This window comes from Nannobrachium achirus (genome assembly GCF_963921795.1).
Source record: "Nannobrachium achirus genome assembly, chromosome: 6".
Lineage (NCBI taxonomy): Eukaryota > Metazoa > Chordata > Actinopteri > Myctophiformes > Myctophidae > Nannobrachium > Nannobrachium achirus.
In genome coordinates this window covers 18735244-18757185 of record NC_137815.1, presented here as the reverse complement: position 1 = coordinate 18757185, position 21942 = coordinate 18735244, and the positions used below count along the sequence as shown (strand labels likewise).

Here is a 21942-nt window from a genome sequence, read left to right as displayed (position 1 = left end):
CTTTATGTTTAAATTCTTCTTTTTTTGTTTTTGTTGCAATAGCTCTTCGACGCTTTGTTTATATTTTCTTTTTTTCGTGCTTGCTCTTTGGACTGTACACTACAGTACTCTTTTTCTTGTTCTTACTTCTTTGTAACTTGTAACCTTAAACTGCTGTGCTGCCTCTGGGCAACTGAATTTCCCCCGTGGGATAATAAAGGTATCTATCTATCTATCTATCTATCTATCTATCTATCTCACTTTACCTGATATTCTACATGAGCTGGCCAAAGTGTCACTGACTAGCATCATGTTAGGGTCACTTGTTCACATTGGCGTCAAATAGTCTTATAGTCTGAGAATTATCAATGAATACGTCCAACCCCATCATACAAGGGTTATGTAGCCTATCAAACGCCACTAACAACTATTAGATCTACCAGCTCACAGTGCGTCACCTTATGCTGCGCTGCGAGGTTATACATCTACTATAGAGGGCATGCACGTGACATCATCATCATCACACCCGGGAGTTATACGGGAACGCCTACTGAGTGGCAAAAAACTACTTTCTGGCCTTGACAGCCCATACATCCAAACAGAACAGTCCTATCTGATTGCATTGAACAACGTTAAACGACGTTAAACTCACGTTGCCACTTGATATGCCATTCACTTTATGCATCTGCATACCCTCTATTTATACCAGGTTTGTCAGTCCTCTGTCTACTACACAATACCCCACAATGACAAAGCAAAAAGACAGAAATAGGCCGTCTACTTGACAGCTATTCAGACCATTTGCTTTGTCTGGCAGTGAAGATGACAACAATAAGTCTTTTCTTTCTCTGTTTTGAAAGCTTTTCAAGTTCTTCTTAATCTTGGCAGGGTGGCTAACGCTAAGCTAAGCTAACCTGTCTGTCATTCAATGTTATACGAGTTTAAAACATATACTGTATATCTCAGTGTAAGTAAGCTGTGTGCTTTCTTGGGCATCCTTTTGGTTGACCTTGTACCAGTGAACTGTACTGTCATGAAACTGTACATTTTCCTATGCAAACTGACAATGAATACTTCAATCAATCAATCAATACTCCAAGTATGTCTACTAGTATTACCTCCTAATGCATGTAGTCACAGTGCCGTCTATGTACATGTATATCTTACATATAGAATAGGAGAAGGGGTTCATGGAGTGCCAATGGCCCATTTTTCCTTTTTCTTTGCACATGGCTGGACAGACACCTGGGCACTAGGGACATGTGGGCACTTGGAGAGGTGGCCACCTGGACAACTGGGCACTAGGGACATGTGGGCACTTGGAGCGGTGGCCACCTGGACAACTGGCCACTAGGGACATGTGGGCACTTGGAGCGGTGGCCACCTGGACAACTGGCCACTAGGGACATGTGGGCACTTGGAGAGCTGGGCACCTGGACAACTGGCCACCAAAACCATCTGAGCACTATAGGCACATGTGGGCAGTTGGAGAAGTGGCCACCTGGACAACTGGCCATATGGACATTAGGGACATGTGGGCACTTGGAGAGGTGGGCACCTGTACAACTGGGCACTAAGGATACATGGGGACCTGGACAACTGGGCAATTGGGGCATGTGGGCACTTGGACATGTGGGCAAGTGTGCAAAGACTGACCGATACAGTTGATATGGTCATATCAATTGGATCACCGCTGCAGTTGTGAGCAGTGGGCGGCCCTTCGAGCGGCCCAAATATAATAAGGGGAGATATAATATATTATATCTCCCCTTATATATCTCCCCTTTAATAATACCAAATTGTATTGTGTTTAATATCATTATTGTTGTTGATTCGTCACCTTTACAACGAAGTACAGCTTGTAAGCATCGGGCATTCGAGACATGAGCTACACAGCCAAACGTGTGGGTAGCGCCGACCAAGGTTTTGCCAAAATGGCTTGCAATACTGTTCTGCTGGCATTTACTCTCGCTTTGGGCTTCCCTGATACTGAGCTTAAAACTAACAAAGTGTAAAAATGGCCAATATGTATAGTTTTTTTCTTTCCTTATTACTGTGGGAGTGCAATCATTCAATAATCGAAGCAACATAGGTGAACACCAAAAGAACAGGCCATTTTGACCATTTTTGGAGGGGCGCTACCCACACGTTTGGCTGTGTTGCTCATTCCACTAATGCCATATACAAGCTGTACCTCGTTGTAAAGGTGACAAATCAATGATAACAATGATATCAAACACAATACCATTTGGCATAATTAAAGGGGGGATATAATGGACCGAATGTTGGCAAATGTTGGTCGGCGCTACCCACACGTTTGGCTGTGGTGCTCATTCCACGAATGCCAGATGCTTACAGACTGTACCTTATTGTAAAGGTGACAAATCAACGATAAAAATGATATAAAACACAATACAAATTTGTATTGTTAAAGGGGAGATATAATGGACTCGAAGTCAAGTTTCCTTTCTTTTTGTGCTGAGTTTATATCAAAAATAGTCTTAAATTGACCTAGTGTACTTTAAAACCCTTTCCCCCCAGTGCCTACTGTCTAAAGTCTAAACTGTAATCCTGGGCTCTGCTCTCCCTCTGCCAACCTGGGGAGAGCCCCGAACTGAGCTCATGCTTCCTTCAGTGCATGAGGAGTGAGCAAGATGCTTCTTATCCCCTGACTGATTGATTGATTGATTGATTGATTGAAGAATTTATAAGAAGTTTGAAATAGAAAAAATCAAACCTCGGTTCGAAGTGAAGCTGTGAACTTTTATTCTATGTGTTCTAGAGCTATGAACTCTGTGATCTATACATTCTTCCAATTCTGAATGAATTAATGATTTTATCTGGAGGGCCAAATTGTCATGTGAAGCTTGACCAATCCTCAAAGTATGACGTAGTGTGTGGAAGGAACACGTTATTCCAAGCGGGAAATGATATTATGCAGTGGATTAGCTATAATGTGATTTCTGCTAACGGCAATGAATGTGATGTGATAATGGATATTATTATTATTAAACTACTATTAAACTATTATATAAACTCCATTTAAAACATACTTTCAGCCACACTATCTTTAGAGACATACTGTAGGCCTACGCATCTTCCCATAATAAACTAATTGATATTATTGGGAGATGACTTTTGATTTGGAGGAAAAGCACATGATGGTTCAGTTCAGAAACAAGGTCTACTAATACATCCTATGTATTAAACCCAAGAAAGCACTTATATGGCTTCTTTACATTGGGGTCCTCAATTCATTGAGATGACATCATTCATCGATATGAGCCTTAATGTAAAGGCTCAATGTTCCATCTCTGTCCAACTTTACTCAGAGAGAACTATTAATGTTTCTAGAGTCACTAACAGTCACTTGGAGGGTCAGTAGCCTACACAGTAATATAATAGATGAGAACTGCCGGTATTAATGTTTGTAGAGTAACAGTGAGCAGTGACTACAGTCATTCATAATGTGTTCCGTTTACCATATAAGGAAGCGGCTCTCACAGTACAGATCTTACACCCACTGACTGCTTCTCAAAGTGGGGTCCGCGGACCCCCAGGGGTAATCCTTGCATGGGGGGAGAGGGTTCTATAATAGGGGGTCCCCAGATAGATTAGGAAGAGCTTAAACACTTTATATAGGCCTATATTATAATGATATATCCTATATATTTGGCTGAGCCAGCCTGCATAAAACAACTCAACACATTGAGCTGGACAAGCTCTTTTTCTCTCTCTCTGAAACATTGTGGACTTCATCTAGTCTAAATAAAATGTAAAAATATGGCACGGATTAATCCAAATGAATATCCTTGATCCTTGACATGAAAATGTTTCACAACCAACCACTGATTTTTATTTTTTTAAAAGAAGAAGAAAAAAAAAACTTCCCTATAAGCAGCACAAGTTACAGACTGTAGAGAAGCCTTATATGGATCAAACTAATAATTATAAATTGATGATAGTCTTTGATCCAAGGCTAGAGGAGAATGATTTAAAACATCTTGCAGTGGCTAAGTGGAAGATAGATCTGCATCAACTTTACAATAATAATGTTTATTATTATTATTATGATTATTATTATTAAAGCAACATTAAAAGCGTGCAGTGAGTGTAGTTATAAAGTTACCTCTGCTCCTGTGTTCCCAGCAGAACAGAACAGATTCTCTTCCAGATCAAACTCTAGATCAGTTCATGTTGGACGTTTTAGAAAGTTACTCCTCTTCTGCTGCTGTGGTGAGATGTAAATCCATGCTTTATTTACACAGCTTTTATATTAGTATTATAAAAGTTTATGAGTCAGTCCTGTTGTTCTCATATTATATCCATGGTTTGTTGTGGAAGTGGAGGTAAATGTTGGAGCGGCTCCTGCTGCGTGTTCTCGCCGAGCAGAGTCGCTCCTCCAGCGGACTGATGTGTTGTGATCTGCCCCGCTGTCTGGAGGAGAGCCAGGAGCTGTTGCATTCTGGGAAATGGAGTCTTCTTCTTCTTCTTGCAATTATGTTGCATTGCCGCCACCTAGTGTAATATAGGCCACCTGATTCTGCACCATTCACTGTAAACTTAATAAGGGACTAAGGGTCAAACTCGTTCTTCTGCTATACAACCAAAATGTGGAACGCCTTACCGAAGGCCTTAAAGGAGTGTGGTTCCCTAGACAGCATCCTTTAAAATCGCCCTGAAAAACCACTTACAGGCAGCAGCCGTTCGCAACTGGTAAAAACAAACATAGCCCAGCCCTACCCTCCCCTGACCCCTCTTTGTATTTACCTACTGTATGTTTTTATTTGTTTTATTGTCTCCACCAGCTGAAGGCATGGGGGAGAGTATGTTTTTGCCCCTGTCCGTCCATCCGTCCGCGCGTCCGTGCGTCCGTCCGTCCATTACCAGCTAATCTCCGGTGCCCTTGGCCCGGTCGCTGACAAACTATGCACACACACTCCCTGGATGCCAATTCAGAACCTCTGCCCCAAATCTTTCACATGGGCCTGTTCTAGCGCCACCATGAGGCCGATTTCGCAAAACTAACCTTTCGCCAGTACTCAAATCGGTAGACAGTATCTCTACAGTCATGTGATCGACATGGATCTGTCCAATTTTCCATATTCCATCCTGATTGGCTAAAACTGGCTTCCAAAGTTTGCAGGATTGGTCAGTTTTGAATAAAATGCCTGAATTCATGAACACAGTGTGCGATTTTGGTGAAATTGTGCATGCACATTCCCACTAGGCAGAGGAATAAATGCCACTTAAAAAAAATCGAATCAGCCTCATGGTGGCGCTATAACAGGCCGATTTACAACTTCGTATGTGCACTCTCTAGAGGCCAAGGAAAAACCTTTGCCCTGCATTTTTCATATCTGCCTTTTATAGCGCCACCAGGAGGCCTACTTATGTAAAACACATTTTTCCTATTATTCCTTGAGATTGTATCCAAAAATCATGCAAATCAGTACGCATTATCTCTATAGTCATGTGACCTATCTAATATTTGATTCATCGCAAACAGACCACTAGGGGGTGACCTATCTAATATTTGATTCATCGCAAACAGACCACTAGGGGGCGAGCCCAACTTGTTTGCAATGGTTTTTGTAAACCTTATAACCATACCTAACACCATACCAAAAATCCAAAACTTGTCACCAAGGGCCCAAAGTTGATGTTTTTTCACGGATTCCCTCCCCGCTATATGCAAACTTCTTCTAATAAAGTCTACAATCAATCAATCAATCAATCAAACATCAATTATAACATCAATGGGACCATATTTTCACAAAACGCATATCATGGTGATTGAAACAAGGCTTTAAACTAGCGACAGGAACCATAAAGTATTTATGACAATGTTTATTAAGGTAAGAAAATCAAAGGTAAAGGTTCGGGGGAAATTAATGGAATCCTACGGAGAACATTTTGCTTCTGGTACCAGAACAGCGCAACAAGCGGCCAATCATAGGAACTTTTAGTTCCGTGTTTGCTTCATAAAACAACTGGTCGACCAATTCAAACAAGACAACAGGGTGAGAAAAACCTCTTTATTGTTCTGCTGTTTTCAATCACCTTCAGACTGTGATCATCACACATAATAATAATAATAATCATTATCACATGATGTATTATTATTATAATCATCACAGACACACAGTATAGATTAGCAGAAACACACTGTGTTCCAACAGTGACACATTTAAATAATAAACGCCTTCATTGTAGAAAATATATAAAACAAACTGTCTACGGAAAATATCAAATAAACAGTATATATTGTAAACACACAGCAGTAGCGTTCAATGAAAGCAGCAAAGATTCAAATATTCTAAATCTAAGCGTTTAACTGTGATAGAATAAACATCTTTAAAATGAAAAGCACGTAAAGGAACTAATACTTCAGTGGCAAGTGTGTGAATGTAGAATTAAAAAGATCAAAAAACAATTACACCACAATCTCTCTCTGTACTGTACTGTTACACATACAATTAATTTGTTTTATTGCGCGGCTTGTTTGAATGCTTGATTGTGATTGGTCAATCGCTGAAATCAGAGGTTTGATATTTCTTGATAACAGACCGCTCTATAATATGCTGTATCCAAATGTCAGCCATTTAAACAAACACACAGCGACATTTACAACTAAACGTTGCTCTCAAGAATGTTTTTGAAAACATTTGAAGCGAGAAATGCAGTGACCAAATATGGATTCTATTTGATCAACACTTCCTTGTTTGCATCGAGGCGACGTGCTGTGCGGACGGCCAGTGCAACACTTTCACTATACTGTCTGTAAGCAAGGAAATATTTCATAGTTTTTTTTACTTGGGTCAATGCATTAATTTATTTAGTAAGTAACCGTGCAATAAGCGGGATAACATCTCGCTCAGCGGTCATTATCGAGTGATAGGATCCCTTCAGGTTGATTGACCTGTTGGGCTGCTATCACTCGATAATGACTGCTGAGCGAGATGTTATCCTTTACATAATTCCTGCTCACTGTATCCCTATTTATGGCACAGGCTTTAAAAGTGACTCCACTCAAATGTTGATAGTTAAATGTTGCAATAATCTCGGGTCTTTGATTATCAAAGGCTTAAATGGGATCATTTTAATCTCTGAATTAGTGGTTGGGTTTTGAATTAAACCAATATGATCATGGTGCGTTGATGTCTCTCTCTCTACATCTATGTCTCTCTCCGACTCATCTATGTGTTGTTTGTCAATACAAATAATTGTTAAAGGTGAATAATCACGCAGGTTTGCATCCACTGCTGTTACGCAAAAATAAATGTGCAGTTGGTTCGTTGAGATAACCAGCAGGTGGAGCCGATTCTCCCGTCATAAACATTAGAGACAAACACTATACTATCATTAGACAAACATTGATTTAGGTCTTATCATTTGGGTCTATTTTAACTGACCCAAAACTGTCACCTTCAAAGTTGGAGAACTTATCGTGATATGAAGCTAAAAAAAGATAATAGTTAAAAAGCATGTGGGGAGCAGACATGCCCACGTGTTCAACCTCCTTCATTTACTAAACATAATATATTATGATTTTAAAATAAAGGCATCAGAACATTTCAAATGATATAATATAAGACCATTCATGGGAACTCTGTCTCCAAGCGACCAGGACCGTGTGGAACAGGACGTCTCAAGCTTTCATTCCATCATTTATTACATCGTCTGAATTTGAGTGGAAGAATTAAAATGTAGCGTTATGTGGGAAGGTAATATTACACATAATATGACATAATAATTCATATAACCGTCCTATTCTTAGTGCAAAATCAATCAAATAATGTAATATTTAAAGGATGAATAATGCAGGAATAACGCTGCACGCTCTAGGAGAGAAATACTGTGTCAGACTTTAGACAACAGAGCGGTCACTTCTCCCTCTTCCTAAGATAGCAAGGCACCAAAACACCTAGCCTCATTTTAACAGTAAGGCTGGGGCGCGGGGGTGGGAATCATTTTAACCAGTTTAACCATATTTTATACTTTGCCTATTGAAAAATAGCAGGTCATAGTGCATTATTGAAATATCGTGCAAAGTTATGCTAATCATTTAATATAGTATATGTATATACAGTAGCTACTGTAAATATATATATATATATATATATATATATATATATATATATATATATATATAACTTCTGTAGGTCCCTGGCACAACATATTTCTGAGAAGGGGGTCCGTAGCCGAACACATCATATTTTGGGGGTCCTTGACATGAAAAAGCTTGAGAAGCACTGACTTACACAGGATGGCTTTTAAACTAGCTCTGTGCCCTAATGTGTCTGTACTAGTAACTATTACTAGTAACTAGTTACTCCTTTAATAAGTTATAACATTGCATTACTTATTACTTTAACCGGCATTAACCATAGTTACATTATAACTTATCTTACTATACTTTTGGAATTGCACCATTTTTAGAGAGGGCACAACAGATATATATATTAAACACCACAGATATACAAAACATAATGCGCCGCATCACACATGTTGACAGTTGGTCAATTTGTAGAAATTCATATGATCTAATTTGGTGGGGAAGTTAATTTCCTCAATTTAGTAACTCAAAGTTTTGTCAACGGTAATTTACTCTCCTACAGTAGTTAGTGGGTAAAGTATTAATACTACACTAATATACCAGTAAGACTCCCTAAATCTGGAGATATAGACGCATACACAAACTTTAGAAGGTAATGCTAGCCAATCAGGAGGGAATATGGGAAATGGGACAGATCCATGTTGATGACATGACTTTAGAGGTACTGTGTACCGCTTTGTGTGATTTTAGGCCAAAATCTGTAGGAGCAGTGTCCAAAAGTGTTTTGCAAAAATCGGCCTCATGGTGGCACTAGAAGAGGGCCATGTGAGTTATTCATTGCGACGTGATGGTCGCAATGAATAACTACAGCTGCTGCCCAACACTATACAGTACAGTAAACTTCAGTCAACAATAAAAGCATTAATAAAAAAATAATAATAATAATAATAAAACTAATCCTTGGTTAACACTGTCAGAGCAGAGGTGCTTCAAACCTGTCTGTCATAATGATGTCATCATGATGTATGATGTCATCATGATGACATAATCATCGTACCATTGGTTCTCAACACGGGGTCTGGCAGTCAATGTTTGGTGGGACATGGTTTTAATGAGGTCACGCTCACATGGCTTAACACCTACGTTAGGAGTTAGAGTTCTCAACAGGCCTGAAAATTAAGGCCCTAACTGGGCCCTAACTGGGCAGGCCCGAGGCCCTACCCGGACCAACTAGTTAGCATACATTTTAAGCCCTACCCGGCCCGAAAACGTCGGGTCGGGTATGGTCAGGTCTATCACAGAGTAATAGTAATAAAATAAAATAAATATATATTTTCTTTTTTCATTGAGCCCGAGGCCCTATCTGGCCAGACTAATTAGCATACATTTTAGGCCCTACCCTACCCTAAATGTTGGTCGGGTTCGGGTATGGTCGAGTTCGGGCAGAATTTGAGAACTCTAACAGGAGTCAACAGGTTCAGATAATGGTGTACTGCTATGCATACAGGCTCATCTCTGTGTTAAATCAGAATCACCCTGCTGGGACACTAGACGTTGCCGAGTTGTGAACTTGGGGGTTATTTTGAATCGGTGCGTGTCCGTGCGCGTGAGAGACGTGACACTGGTCAGAAAAGACACAGGACAGCAGGTACACGCGTGACCGGACCCATGCAACACTGGGGTCTGGGGACTGGGGGAGTGGCTGAGTAGGTACCTATAGCCGTTGATAGGGACAGAGAGGGGCCTTTTTGAAGCTCCTGTCAGAATGAACGGTGACCCACTGTACCAGGGTATACATGAGCATGCATACTCCAGGTGAAGTGATAGCTCTTCACCTCTTTAGGTGATAGCTAGAAAACCACTCATCACCTCACCCTGGAGTCTGAATGAGCCCTAAGGGTCTGTGAATGTGGAGGGCAGGTTGTCTCCCCCAGACCCTGTGTTGAGAACCATGTGGCTTTATGAGTGATATATGTGTGAATACACAATAATATGCAACAACACTACCAGAGCACTGTGTGTGTGTGTGTGTGTGTGTGTGTGTGTGTGTGTGTGTGTGTGTGTGTGTGTGTGTGTGTGTGTGTAACTATATGCAACTATACTAGCAGAGCAGTGAATGCAGGGCTGCCTCAGTGCTGCCCCTAGAGCCAGGGCTGTCACAGTGCAGGGTACTCTTAGAGGAGACGGGAAGGCATCAGCGTGAAGTCGCAGTTTGATGATGTCACCCACGGCACGGAATGATGACATCATCATCCTCATGGCGGTGTGGGCATACGTTGCTCGTCATCTTCATCTTTCAGACGGAACCTGAGGTGAGGAGGAGATATCAACAGTGTGATCTCCATATACGACAATAAAAGGGATTTGGTTCCCTTGACATCACAGTGATTATATATTGGCATTCACAGATATGGGCTTAATATTGATGACACCAGGGATCTCCATATATGGGCAATAAAAGGGATTTGGTTCCCATGATATCACAGTGATGACAGCTGATGTCAGATCAAGAAAACCAACAAAAAAGACAATCGTTACCCTTCCGGTCAGACACGGACAACATGTGATGGTTATGATAGTAAACGGCGACCTACGGTTCTATAGTAAACTAGTGCGACATTGAGCCAATGAGGAAGCAGCATTGTCGGTGATGTCACCGTTAATAGAGTAAAGGCCTGTCCATACTTTGACCGAAATCGCCCTTTTGGGTCAAAAGGTCTCAAAGGTTAAACTACAAAATGACGTCACTCGCGACTTCTGAAAAGCATTAGACCAAATGGGAGTTCGGAAATTTGCACCTTGCAAAGTCCAACTCACCCAACATTTCAGAGATACTATGAACAGGCCTTAACCCATTGACTTGAATGGAAAGTGTAAACACAGAAACCACACTTTCTTTTAAGCAGAATTGCATATTATTTTTTATATATAATTATACATAATAATGCTGTTTCAACTCTTTTGGTATTTACTGCTCTTTTCCTGAAAATGTCCTGCAAATGCATTTTTCCCTGTTTTGCCGTTTTAATGTTTATGGAGCAAATGGCAAGAACCCACCAGCAGGGGCAGCGCAGGGCAGGGAGTCTGTTCCTATCATCTCCACCATCTTAGAATCCAGAACCTGTTCAAAACATAACATTATAGTTCTAATAGTTATAATGTCATACATGTTTAACAGAACATTATAGTCATAGTTATAATGTTATACATGTTTAACAGAACATTATAGTTATAGTTATAATGTTATACATGTTTAACAGAACATTATAGTCATAGTTATAATGTTATACATGTTTAACAGATAACAGAGTGTGTTACTATCATCTCCACCATCTTGGAATCCAGAACCTGTTCAAAAAATAACATTATTCAAAAACACACTAAAAAATCCATGTTCGTTTTGCCAAAACTCTTAACACTTTGACAGCCAGCTGTGAATGGCGTGCACACGTGTGGTGCATGATCTGTGCATTATCCATGCATGATCCAGGACCATCGTGCACATTAAAAGGTCATGACCCTTGACCATCATGCACATTAAAAGGTAAAATTCTGGCAATTGAATCGCTTTTTAACCCTGGCAGCAAGCAGGTTAACTAAAAAGGGAGGAAAATATGTGTTTTTCTCAGTTTTTTTTTTTTTTTGCTAAAGACTCTTGACTCGAGTCGTACTCGAGATCAAAGACTCCTGACTAGATCGATTTTTTTCTCCTTTTTTATATTAAGGCCGGGAACACATTTTGCTGTTTGGGAGGGGCTTACAGTACATGTACAGTATGTAGCAACATATTTGTTTTGTAGGCTAATTTCTGATTTAGCCCTATTCTATAGGTTAGGCCTAAATGGGTTAACGACTTGAACCCTAATGTCCATATTCTGAGACTTTTAGCCGAAAATAGCAGACAACGCCAGACAAGCTCACAACGCCTCGTGCTGCGAGGCGCTGTGAGCTTGTAGATCTGCTATTTTCAGCGAAGAGGTTTGGTGTAGAGGGGGAAAAGAGCAGACTCACTCACAGAGTGAAAGGTCAATTTTATTATGTATCGACCGTTCAAGTGGTTAAATATCTGAAAACACAAATTGACATGAATCCAAAATACGCTGATGATTGTCAAACACTCTGGAATCTATGAAAAGGTTGTGGGGTCCCTGCTTCATCTCTCTCTCAACTAAGGGGTCCTTGGCCTGAAAACATTGTAGATTGATTGATCAGTTCACTAGAGTGGTCAGTGAGGAGAGGGATGGAGACTCTTTACCTTCAGCTCTGCTCTCAGCAGGATGTGACTTTCTGCTGTGGCTCCATCCAGGAGGAACCAGTGGTCCACCACCATGTGATCTTCTGACAGCAGCTCTCTGACCGGAAGAACCAGAGACCCCAGAGGCTGATCCCATCCACTGGACAGCTGTTAATATAATATATATGTTAATATAGACCTGATCCCATCCCCCAGAGGATGATCCCATCCACTGGACAGCTGTTAATATAATATATGTTAATATAGACCTGATCCCATCCCCCAGAGGATGATCCCATCCACTGGACAGCTGTTAATATAATATATGTTAATATAGACCTGATCCCATCCCCCAGAGGATGATCCCATCCACTGGACAGCTGTTAATATAATATATATGTTAATATAGACCCCCAGAGGATGATCCCATCCACTGGACAGCTAAAATGTCACATACAGTGTTAAAATGAACCAATAAAATGTGACATACAGTGTTAACCTTTAAAATGAACCAATACAATGTGACATACAGTGTTTACCTTTAAAACGAGCATGTCATGTTTGGGGTCACGAACCAGGAAGTGGAAGGCCTCGTTCCACTGAGGGGAGGTGGAGCGCTCACACATCTACACAGAGACAGGTCAAAGGTCAATTCACAAATTAATTCACCACATAGTATTTTATACTTCATAGTATGATGGAGTCCCGCAGCCCAAAAACCTCCATCTACAAGGTCACTAAGCAGCGCGTTGCAATGCGTTGTGAACTGGTAGGTACGTATCACATCACATGACCAGAATGAAGCGTCACGCGACCAAAGTGTCACCCCAAGAGGAAAATAGCAAGGGGTGGAAAGTTTACTTTCCGTATCCGCGTTTGTGCAATGTCGCCCTCTAGTGGCTGAACCTGTACACTCCTTAAACATATTACTGCATCCTAAACCATGAAGAGGTAGGACAGGCACTCTTTGATCTGTTATTATGCCGATGTATTTTGGGCTTGTAATTACAGTTTCTTCTTTATTTACATTCTCTTTATACGGTAAATTTCAACACTTTTGTAACATATTAATCTTAAACCATGAATACGTAGAATAGGCACTCATACGCTTGTTTAGCTTCAGCCTATTCCTTTTGATCACCTCAAACAGTGATTATGATTTTGTGGATGTATGACTTGTATAAATGTATGCTTGCTACTGTGATCAAATAAACTAAACTCAACTCTAGTTGCTCCAGTGAGGTTGCACTGTCTTCATATGTTAAAAATCTTTAATAACTTAATAATCAAATAATCATACTTGTATAACTCGTCATACTTGTAAATGAGTTAAAAATATTTGTGTCACCTTGGTTCTGTGGGTGGTTCCTCCCAGAAGAAGCTCCGCCCCGGCCTTGGGCTCTTTGCCGCTCTTCTTCAGCTGTGAAGGACACATGAAGCTTAGCGTTAGTTTATGCAGGACACGTGAGTGTCAGCTGTCAGTGACGCCTGATTATGGATCCCACTGGGAAAGATGGATGGAAACGGCATAGAGCGCTCGTTTTCACAGTTATTGTCCACGACATTGCAAGCGGCGCGAAGGCCAGCGGACCTTGGTCCTGCTCTTCGCGCCCGAGTGCCGCAGGCTCGAGTGCCTGCGAAGAGCGGGCCAGGAGTTACGAAGCCGTGGTGAATGCAATCGTTCTATTTATGCCCAGGCCGTAAGGCCTGGGCAAGCGCACGATAAACGCAATAATAATTGGGTTTTGGTGCACCTCGCGTGGTCCAAGTTACTACAACGGAGCGCTCCCTACGTCCGGTTCAGCCAATCACAAGCTTCAAAAATGAGTCCGGGGCGTGGTTATCCATCTTTCCCAGTGGGATCCATAATCACGCGTCAGTGACGTCCTTTTCCTATTCCTCATTCACAGATCAGCTGATCATTACATCACACTGCCATTATCCAATCAGAGCTCTCGCTCAGTAAGGGAGGCTCCTTTAAATACAGCTTGCATTCACTATTAGCTCTGCTTGTCTTGGATCCAAAGCCTTGGACCTGCTGGTACTAAGCTGCCTCCTCCACCCTTTTGACCAGAGTCTGGCAAAGGCTCAGATACTTGTTGATAGGTAGTTTTAATCATGTGTATATTTTGTAGTTTTAATGCCAATATAATTAACTCAAACTAGAGTCCCTACACAGCTGGGACTATTAGGTGGACCATTCATCCTCTGCTGGTCAAGGCTTGTTTAGATGGTCCTGGTCTATAGGAAGTGTACATATATGGTCTTACAGGCAGGGCGTGGGCCTGTTCCACCAGCACAAAGAGCAGAGCAGCAGAGGGAACCGCCTGGTTCTGGAAGGACTGCAGGGTCTGGAGCTGTAGCACCTGGAGGAGGGAGGGATAGGGTTAAAGGAGTAGTTCACCCCCAAAATGACTTTTTTTCTATTGATTACTCACGCCATGGAGACTTGAGTTCAATAATATTATTTGCATTTTGTCGCATTCCTAAGATAATGATTTGATTACAATAAAATGTCCCCCCATTGATTCCGGACTCCGGAATCTGGGGGGACATTTACTATAATTAACTCATTTTGTGCTCCTGAAATTAACGGATTAAAATGTCCAGCGTGCCTCTCGCTTTCTCCATAAGCGGCCAGTCTCTTATTTTGAAGGCCAGAAGTCGATTGCGTAAACACTTCCGGTTTGACGTCATCACGGCATTCACCGGAATCGCTCGTCGTCAACATGCCGTTGTGTAATGGCGGATCGTTGCTTTTCAACATGTGTTTTATTAGCGAGAATCTACTGCCATCCTCCCCTTTGAAAGTGTTGTTGGAGATAATGGACATTAAAGATGGATTCCCCGTCTGCCTCAATGTTATGGGATTACTATTTTGTGCACGTGGATCCGTGATGATGATGAATCGGCGAGGGCGATTGTGCCAGGACCTTCCGCGCAGCTACAGGGTAGGAGAACCGCCGTTACAGTAATATAGTACTTTTCACGAGTATACTCGGGATCGGCACCATATGATACTCGAGTATTTTTCACGAGTATTCTCGGGATTGGCTACAAATGAGTTAAAAATGTGTCTTAGGAATGCGACAAATACAAAAAGAATATTATTGAACTCAAGTCTCCATGGCGTGAGCAGGGGCGAAATTAGACCTTATTCCGCATGGGTTTTCAAATCAAAAGGGCCCTCTACTGCTGTGAGGGGAGCCCATATATTAGGAGATTAGAGACCCCTAATATATTAGAAATGACAAAATACATACAATAGCTTATCCATTTATATGTTTGGGTGTGAATTACTCCTTTAACATTTAGACTGGAGAGTCTGGTGAAGGGATGGATAGGGTTAACAATTAAAAAACAAAAAACAAAAAAAAACAATACTCAATGTTTTCTACTCCAGTAGAAGTATCAGTACCACGATGAGGAGATACTCAGGTATTTTTATTCCCTCTGTTTTGTAATGTATTGTTATCTTTATCGTGTCCGGTTGGAATGACACTTTACTCTCTTTACTCAATAAAGTACAACATTGATCCTTGTCTGTTATCCTTGTGTTTATCATTATCAAATGATCTGGACTGCTGTCGCGGCACCCCAGGGTGCCCTGTCACCCACATTGAAAACCCCTGCTATACATTATGAATATAACATTAATTGGTATGTATTGTTCATTACTATACAGTATGTATTTGACATCATATTGATATGTACAGTTCATTACTATAAGTTGTCCTGTCTGAATGAACAGATACATAAAGTAAATGAAAGAGAACTGACCCGGTCCAGTCTGTGGTTCTGTGAGACAGTAGGAATCCATTCCACGATGAGGTGAACCTGACCAGACTTTACTTCCTTCAGAGAGTACCACTGGAACACAACCCATATATAGACTTTACTTCCTGTATGTCTTGCTGAGTGGTCGTTATCGAGAAATACAATCCCTTCAGCCTGATAACCCCCTCGCTCTGAAGGGATTCTTATTTCTCCATAACGACCGCTCAGCCAGACGTTATCTTGCTTATTACACGGCTACTCAATAACATTTATCATTAGACTCAAAACTAAAAACAAAACAAGGTATTTCCTTGTTTACAGTACTGAAAGTATTCAATAAATGCTGCTCTGGGCGTCTTCCCAGCGCAACACGGCCGCTTTGGAAACCAAGGAAGTGTTGGTCAAATAGAATGCATTTTCTGTCACTGCGTCAGATATCTTTCTTGCTTCAAATATTCTTTTTAAACATTCTTGAGAGCTAGTTGTAAATGACGCCAGTGACGTCATTACGTGCGCGTCACGCGTCTCTGACGCATTCACGTTGCCTAGAGACGCATTCACGTCAGTGTCCTTGGGTCCCACGGACGCATTGCCTCCATTGGAGTCCACGTTAAAATAATTTACCACGTCGCGAAAAAAAATATATTTTAAAAAGTCCACAGACGCCACCATTGTTCATGGGTGAAGGCATGCTACTTTACCCTACGTTAACACAAATGAAATCCGCGTAGAAAGTCTTAAAACAGACGATAAAACTAACGACAGTCTGTGTTTTGAATCCACGACGCCATTTTGTGCGCCACTGAATGGTCACAGAATTCAATGGGTGCCTGAGTTTTAGCGTAGCACCGGGCCGCTCTCTGACCATAGTGGCACAGCGTGTTAGGTGATACATCAAAAAGGGTTCCCCCACAGGACGTGTATGGCAGGGCTCGGCGCAGAAACGTGACGTCACGTCTCTACACTGCAGCTCAATGCTCACTGCTCAGACAGGGACCCGCCTCCTTTCCCCTCCATTCAATAACAACTGGATATACAGTACACGCGCTATTGTTTATAGATGTGGTGGTGGACATTGGACAACTTGTTAGAAGCCACACAGGTCTTCATTGCGTCTTTACAACAATAGCGACGATTAACGTTGTGGTGAACATGGTCAAATAACCTTTATTGGCTCAACTACAACACGGAGGAAGCAAGCTAGCCTAGCATGTATGCTATCTGAGACAGTAAGTATGTAGCCAAGGCTGCCTAACTGTTTGATTGATTATAGTGTTTTCGTGGCGGCGCCGTCCCTTTGGTGGTCCGCCGGGGCAGCGGACTACCGCGGCCGCCTGTGCCTTGCCCTCCCGCATCCATAGAGGGGCGGCACGTCCCTCTAGGATCAACCGTTCAAAACAAAAGTAGCCGATCTACAAGCAACCCAATCCACTGTTTTTGACCCAGTCCACTGGTTCACTGTACAGCAGAGCAAACACAAGCACGCCAGAGAGCATTTCCCCCATTCCATAGAAGCAGTAACAGTACAAACAGGAGACATCATCTCACTGAGAAGATCCATATATTATCGATGTATATAAAATAACAGGTGGCTGTTCATTATGAAGACTCGGTAAAAGCTTCTATCTGCGCCCCCAAGTGGTCAACATCCGATATTACCGGTTCGGTATAAAAAAATCACACCTGTGTGAACTGAGCGGTGGTTCCCCCCCCCCCCCCCCCTTCCCCTTCCCCCCTGTGTGTGTGTGTGTGTGTGTGTGTGTGTGTGTGTGTGTGTGTGTGTGTGTGTGTGTGTGTGTGTGTGTGTGTGCGTGTGCGTGTGTGTGTGTGTGTGTGCCTGGTCTGGCCTGGCCTGAACAACAGCGCCCCTCCCTTAACATGTGTGGTCAGAAAAGGTTACTGCAGGCTACAGACAGACAGACAGACAGACACGCAGACAGACAGACCCACACACACGGCCACGTATAGGAGCGTTGTGACCACCGCTCAAAAAATCAAACACATGACTATTTGGAAGTATTAAAATTGTAAGATTTGGAATTGTGGTTCATTTCTTTCAGACACATTTCTACGTAACATGAACATAACCATATAATAACCAATTCAAGTTAAATGCTGCACTTTGTCAAAAATGACATGCCGCGTAGAATTTTTGTGGGACCCATAAAATATCCCTGGGACTCATCCGAAAGACCCTTCGTGGGTCCCGGGGACTCATTACATTAAAAACCTATTAACATCACTGATGACGCTGTGTGTTTGTTTACATGGCTGACATGTTGGCTACAGCACTAAATTCACACAGTGCAGCCTGAGTGCAGCAGGCGTTCTGAGCCTTTGATTAGACAGCGGTCTGTTATCAAGAAATAACACGCCGCTGATTTCAGCGATTGACCAATCAGAATCAAGCATTCAACCAAGCTGTGTAATAAACTACAGTATAAGTATCAAAGTTTACATTAATGACATGGTATCATAGCAGTAAGTTGTTGGCTCACCTGGTCCGTGTACTGAGCTGTGATGATGTCGTTCAGTTTGATGCTGAACCTGCAGACACAAGAACACAGCTTTTTAACTTCACGTTTGTTTGCTGTTGAAAAGTACAAACATCATTACTTTATGTATGGTTTTATTTCACAGCACAAACATGTTGCGCTGGGCGCCTCCGCATTATGCACATGTTTCCACCTGAGATACGGTAGGCTATATCACAGAGAAATATCTGTTTCCATCAGAACTGACTGAAAATAACTTTATACTTGACGTTCAAACACTTGAACCCCAGCATGCCTATTCTGGGGGGAAGGTTCACCAAAAATAGCCAATCTACAAGTTCACAACACGTCACGTTGTGACACAATGTGATGCCTTGTGAGCTTGTAGATCTACTTTTGGTGAAGAGAGATGGCCGTAGATGGAAAAAGATAACTCATCAATTACAGTGCAAATCAGGTCTGTTTGGCTAAGTGATATTGATGAATTCCAAATATTATCAAATTATTCTGAGGCACCCTGGACTGGCATCACGGCACCCTAGGGTGCTATGGCACCCACTTAGAGAACCTTTGCTGTACACACTGTACATACATACTGTACTGTACATACTGTAAATACTGTACATACTGTACCTGCCCAGGAAGTCATCAGAGTCCAGGTCTTTATCGTAGAGCTCAAACTGGACGTCCTGAACGCTCTGTCCACTTACAACCACCTGGGGGCGCCGCACGCACGCACGCACGCACGCACGCACGCACGCACACACACACACACACACACACACACACACACACACACACACACACACACACACACACACACACACACACACACACACACACACACACACACACACACATACGCACGTTGTCGAGTGCATTCAGTGACTGAGGCTTATTTACCTCTGAAAAGCAGCCGTAACGTTGCTGTTGTCATTTAATTCATAACATTGGCCTTCCTGCTGTTAGTTTACACGTTGATGCGTGTGAAACTTTCAAGCCCAAACGACCAATTAAGCCGCAAACGCTACATTTTGCGGTCATTTCCTCCATTGATCACAGCTGGAAAGCACTCGAGACATGGCAATAAAAAACAACCAATCAAATCACTGCACTGACACACCACACTGCCAAACCCCATCTTCTGAGTAGAGTCGGTCGCTGCGCGCACTCAGCACACCCGGTGCGCAGCGCACTTGATTTTCGAACGACACCGCACAGAGTGCATCGAATAAACAAACGACAACATGGCACACCAGTGCGTCGAGTGCACATTTCCGAATGCACCCCTTAGGTTCTCATCTCATATATCTCATTACCACTAGGGGGATAGATGTCATACCTCTCATTACCACTAGGGGGAGTGATGTCATACCTCTCATTACCACTAGGGGAGTGATGTTCTCACCTCATACATCTCGTTCCACACCGGGTTCAGGTTCTCCTTGATCACGTGACTCTTGAAGGTCGCGCCCCCCACGTTGACCTTGACGTAGGGGTCACTCTTCCCCTTCCTCAAGCCCCAGTTGTCCTTGGCAATGAGATTTCGAGCCTCCAGCAGGTGAAGCCTTAGCACCCCCTAGAGGGCAAAAAGTACAACTGCATTTATTAAACATTTGAGCTGTAAGTGTTGAAGCTCCGCCCCCTCTGTCTACTAAACATATGAAAACATGCGTCACACGCTGTCACCCTTTGCTCTATCACTCTTACACTGCCATACTTTTGAGCTCACAAGACTTGGGCCTTTCTCCCACCAATAGGGACGAGCTGTAATTGTTGAAGCCCCGCTGCACTTAGAACTACAGACCAGAGATCTTCACGGGGGCCCCGACCCCGAGATTACCCGAGACCCGAGAGACCCCGTACCGGGTTCGGTCAGTGTTTTATCATAGTCACTCGGAGCCGGGTCGGAATGGCCGCATCTCCCTCGGAACATCTCGGAACACGGGACTGTAATCATCATGTGTATAACCCGAGAGGACCCGATAGGACCCCTACTGTGTGTGTGACTTTTTATGCAAACTGTAAAGCAATCAATCAATGTGTGCGCTGGCGTGCGCTGCAGCACTATGACCAGGATAAGGAACGAACTGGAGTTCTGTTTAACGTGTGCGCTGTGCTGTGTTTAGGCTGACCTATGATCAGATTCAGGTCAGTTATTAGCCACGAGGCAGAGACATGAATAATGGCTGTATAACTGTGAGATGATAATGCTGGTCTAAGATCAGATTTACAGCGGGGGAAAAAAGATCTTGGTGCGTGCGTAATGCATGCGTGATGCGTAGCTACTCCTGCTGTCAGGCTGATGAAAAAGCACCCGCGTACAAGTTAAACCATGACAAACAAACCGAAAATGAAACAAAAGCCAGGGGGCTTTTGTTTCGTTAATATTATAGATTCTGTGGCAGCCTTCTTCTGCATGTCAATCAGTTAACAGCGCACGCCGCACGGCTGCAATGAGGGATGGATCTCGGTACATGAAAGGGGGTTTTAATAATGATTAAATGGCCGGGTCTCTCGGAACCTCAGAAATAAAAGGATTTCGATTTCGACATGTCACGGGTTTCGGTCTGTAAAAAAAGAAAGAAAGTCGGAACGGGACGGAATCGGACGAGACCCTTACGGGGCCACTCAGGTTTGGTTTTGTAATTTGATTATTATTTCGGAATAAGTCGGAATTGGACGAAATTTGACGGTGCATTTCAATTTCGGTTCATTTTTTTGGACCTGTGAAGATCTCTACTACAGACTCACTCCCTAGCTTGGCAAACCCTGGTTCCCCTGAACAGTGACATCAGAGTATGATGTCAGAGCGACAAACCCATAGAACCATAGACTGTAAAAATGTGTACTGACTGACTGACAGACAGAGACAGACGGAGACAAGCTGCAACATTTCTCATGGTATACTGCGACCTTCGGTCGCAACAACTAATACTAATACAAAGCTGTACGTATAAAACGACATACTACTACTACTAATACAAAGCTGTACATAAAACATAAAACCCACCTCCGTGGCAAAGTGGGGTCCAGGGGAGGTGTGTGGGGGTGACCTCTCAGAGGGAAGGCCAAAGGTCACTGTGGCCTGGGCAAGGTCACCCACGTGAGGCCTAAAACAAACACACACACACACACACACACACACACACACACACACACACACACACACACACACACACACACACACACACACACACACACACACACACATTCTTGATTTATTTCCACTGACCATGGACACAATTATTGTTTGGCACTGCACTATTGGGTTGTGTTGTGTATTGAGTACTATTGCTGTGTTTGACATGATGCTGAGATACTTGTGTTGCACTGACTAGCATTGACTCTTATGAACACTATCTATTGTCACAGGTTACTCCTACCAGCTCGTTAAA

At 42.6% G+C, this 21942-nt stretch overlaps 2 protein-coding genes across 5 annotated transcripts in view; both read right to left on the bottom strand.

Moving 5' to 3' along the window:
• The window catches only part of LOC308287451 (inositol 1,4,5-trisphosphate-gated calcium channel ITPR1-like), a 190134-nt gene extending 185760 nt beyond the window's left edge, over nt 1-4374 (bottom strand). For both annotated transcript variants that reach the window (XM_080728624.1, XM_080728623.1), the window contains exon 1: nt 4109-4374. The gene's annotated coding sequence lies outside the window, so the exon portion shown is untranslated. The remainder of the gene's footprint in view (nt 1-4108) is intronic.
• A 3750-nt stretch (nt 4375-8124) lies between these two features.
• LOC308287661 (extended synaptotagmin-1-like) overlaps nt 8125-21942 on the bottom strand; it is a 78136-nt gene continuing 64318 nt past the window's right edge. For all 3 annotated transcript variants that reach the window (XM_080728892.1, XM_080728893.1, XM_080728894.1), the window contains 11 exons: nt 21558-21657; nt 19953-20123; nt 19178-19260; nt 18548-18596; nt 16053-16142; nt 14543-14638; nt 13621-13692; nt 12812-12898; nt 12294-12440; nt 11096-11159; nt 8125-10345 (listed from right to left, as the gene is read on the bottom strand). In XM_080728892.1, the coding sequence (XP_080585018.1) occupies nt 10335-10345; nt 11096-11159; nt 12294-12440; nt 12812-12898; nt 13621-13692; nt 14543-14638; nt 16053-16142; nt 18548-18596; nt 19178-19260; nt 19953-20123; nt 21558-21657 (970 nt within the window). In that variant the 3' untranslated portion in view covers nt 8125-10334. The remainder of the gene's footprint in view (nt 10346-11095; nt 11160-12293; nt 12441-12811; nt 12899-13620; nt 13693-14542; nt 14639-16052; nt 16143-18547; nt 18597-19177; nt 19261-19952; nt 20124-21557; nt 21658-21942) is intronic.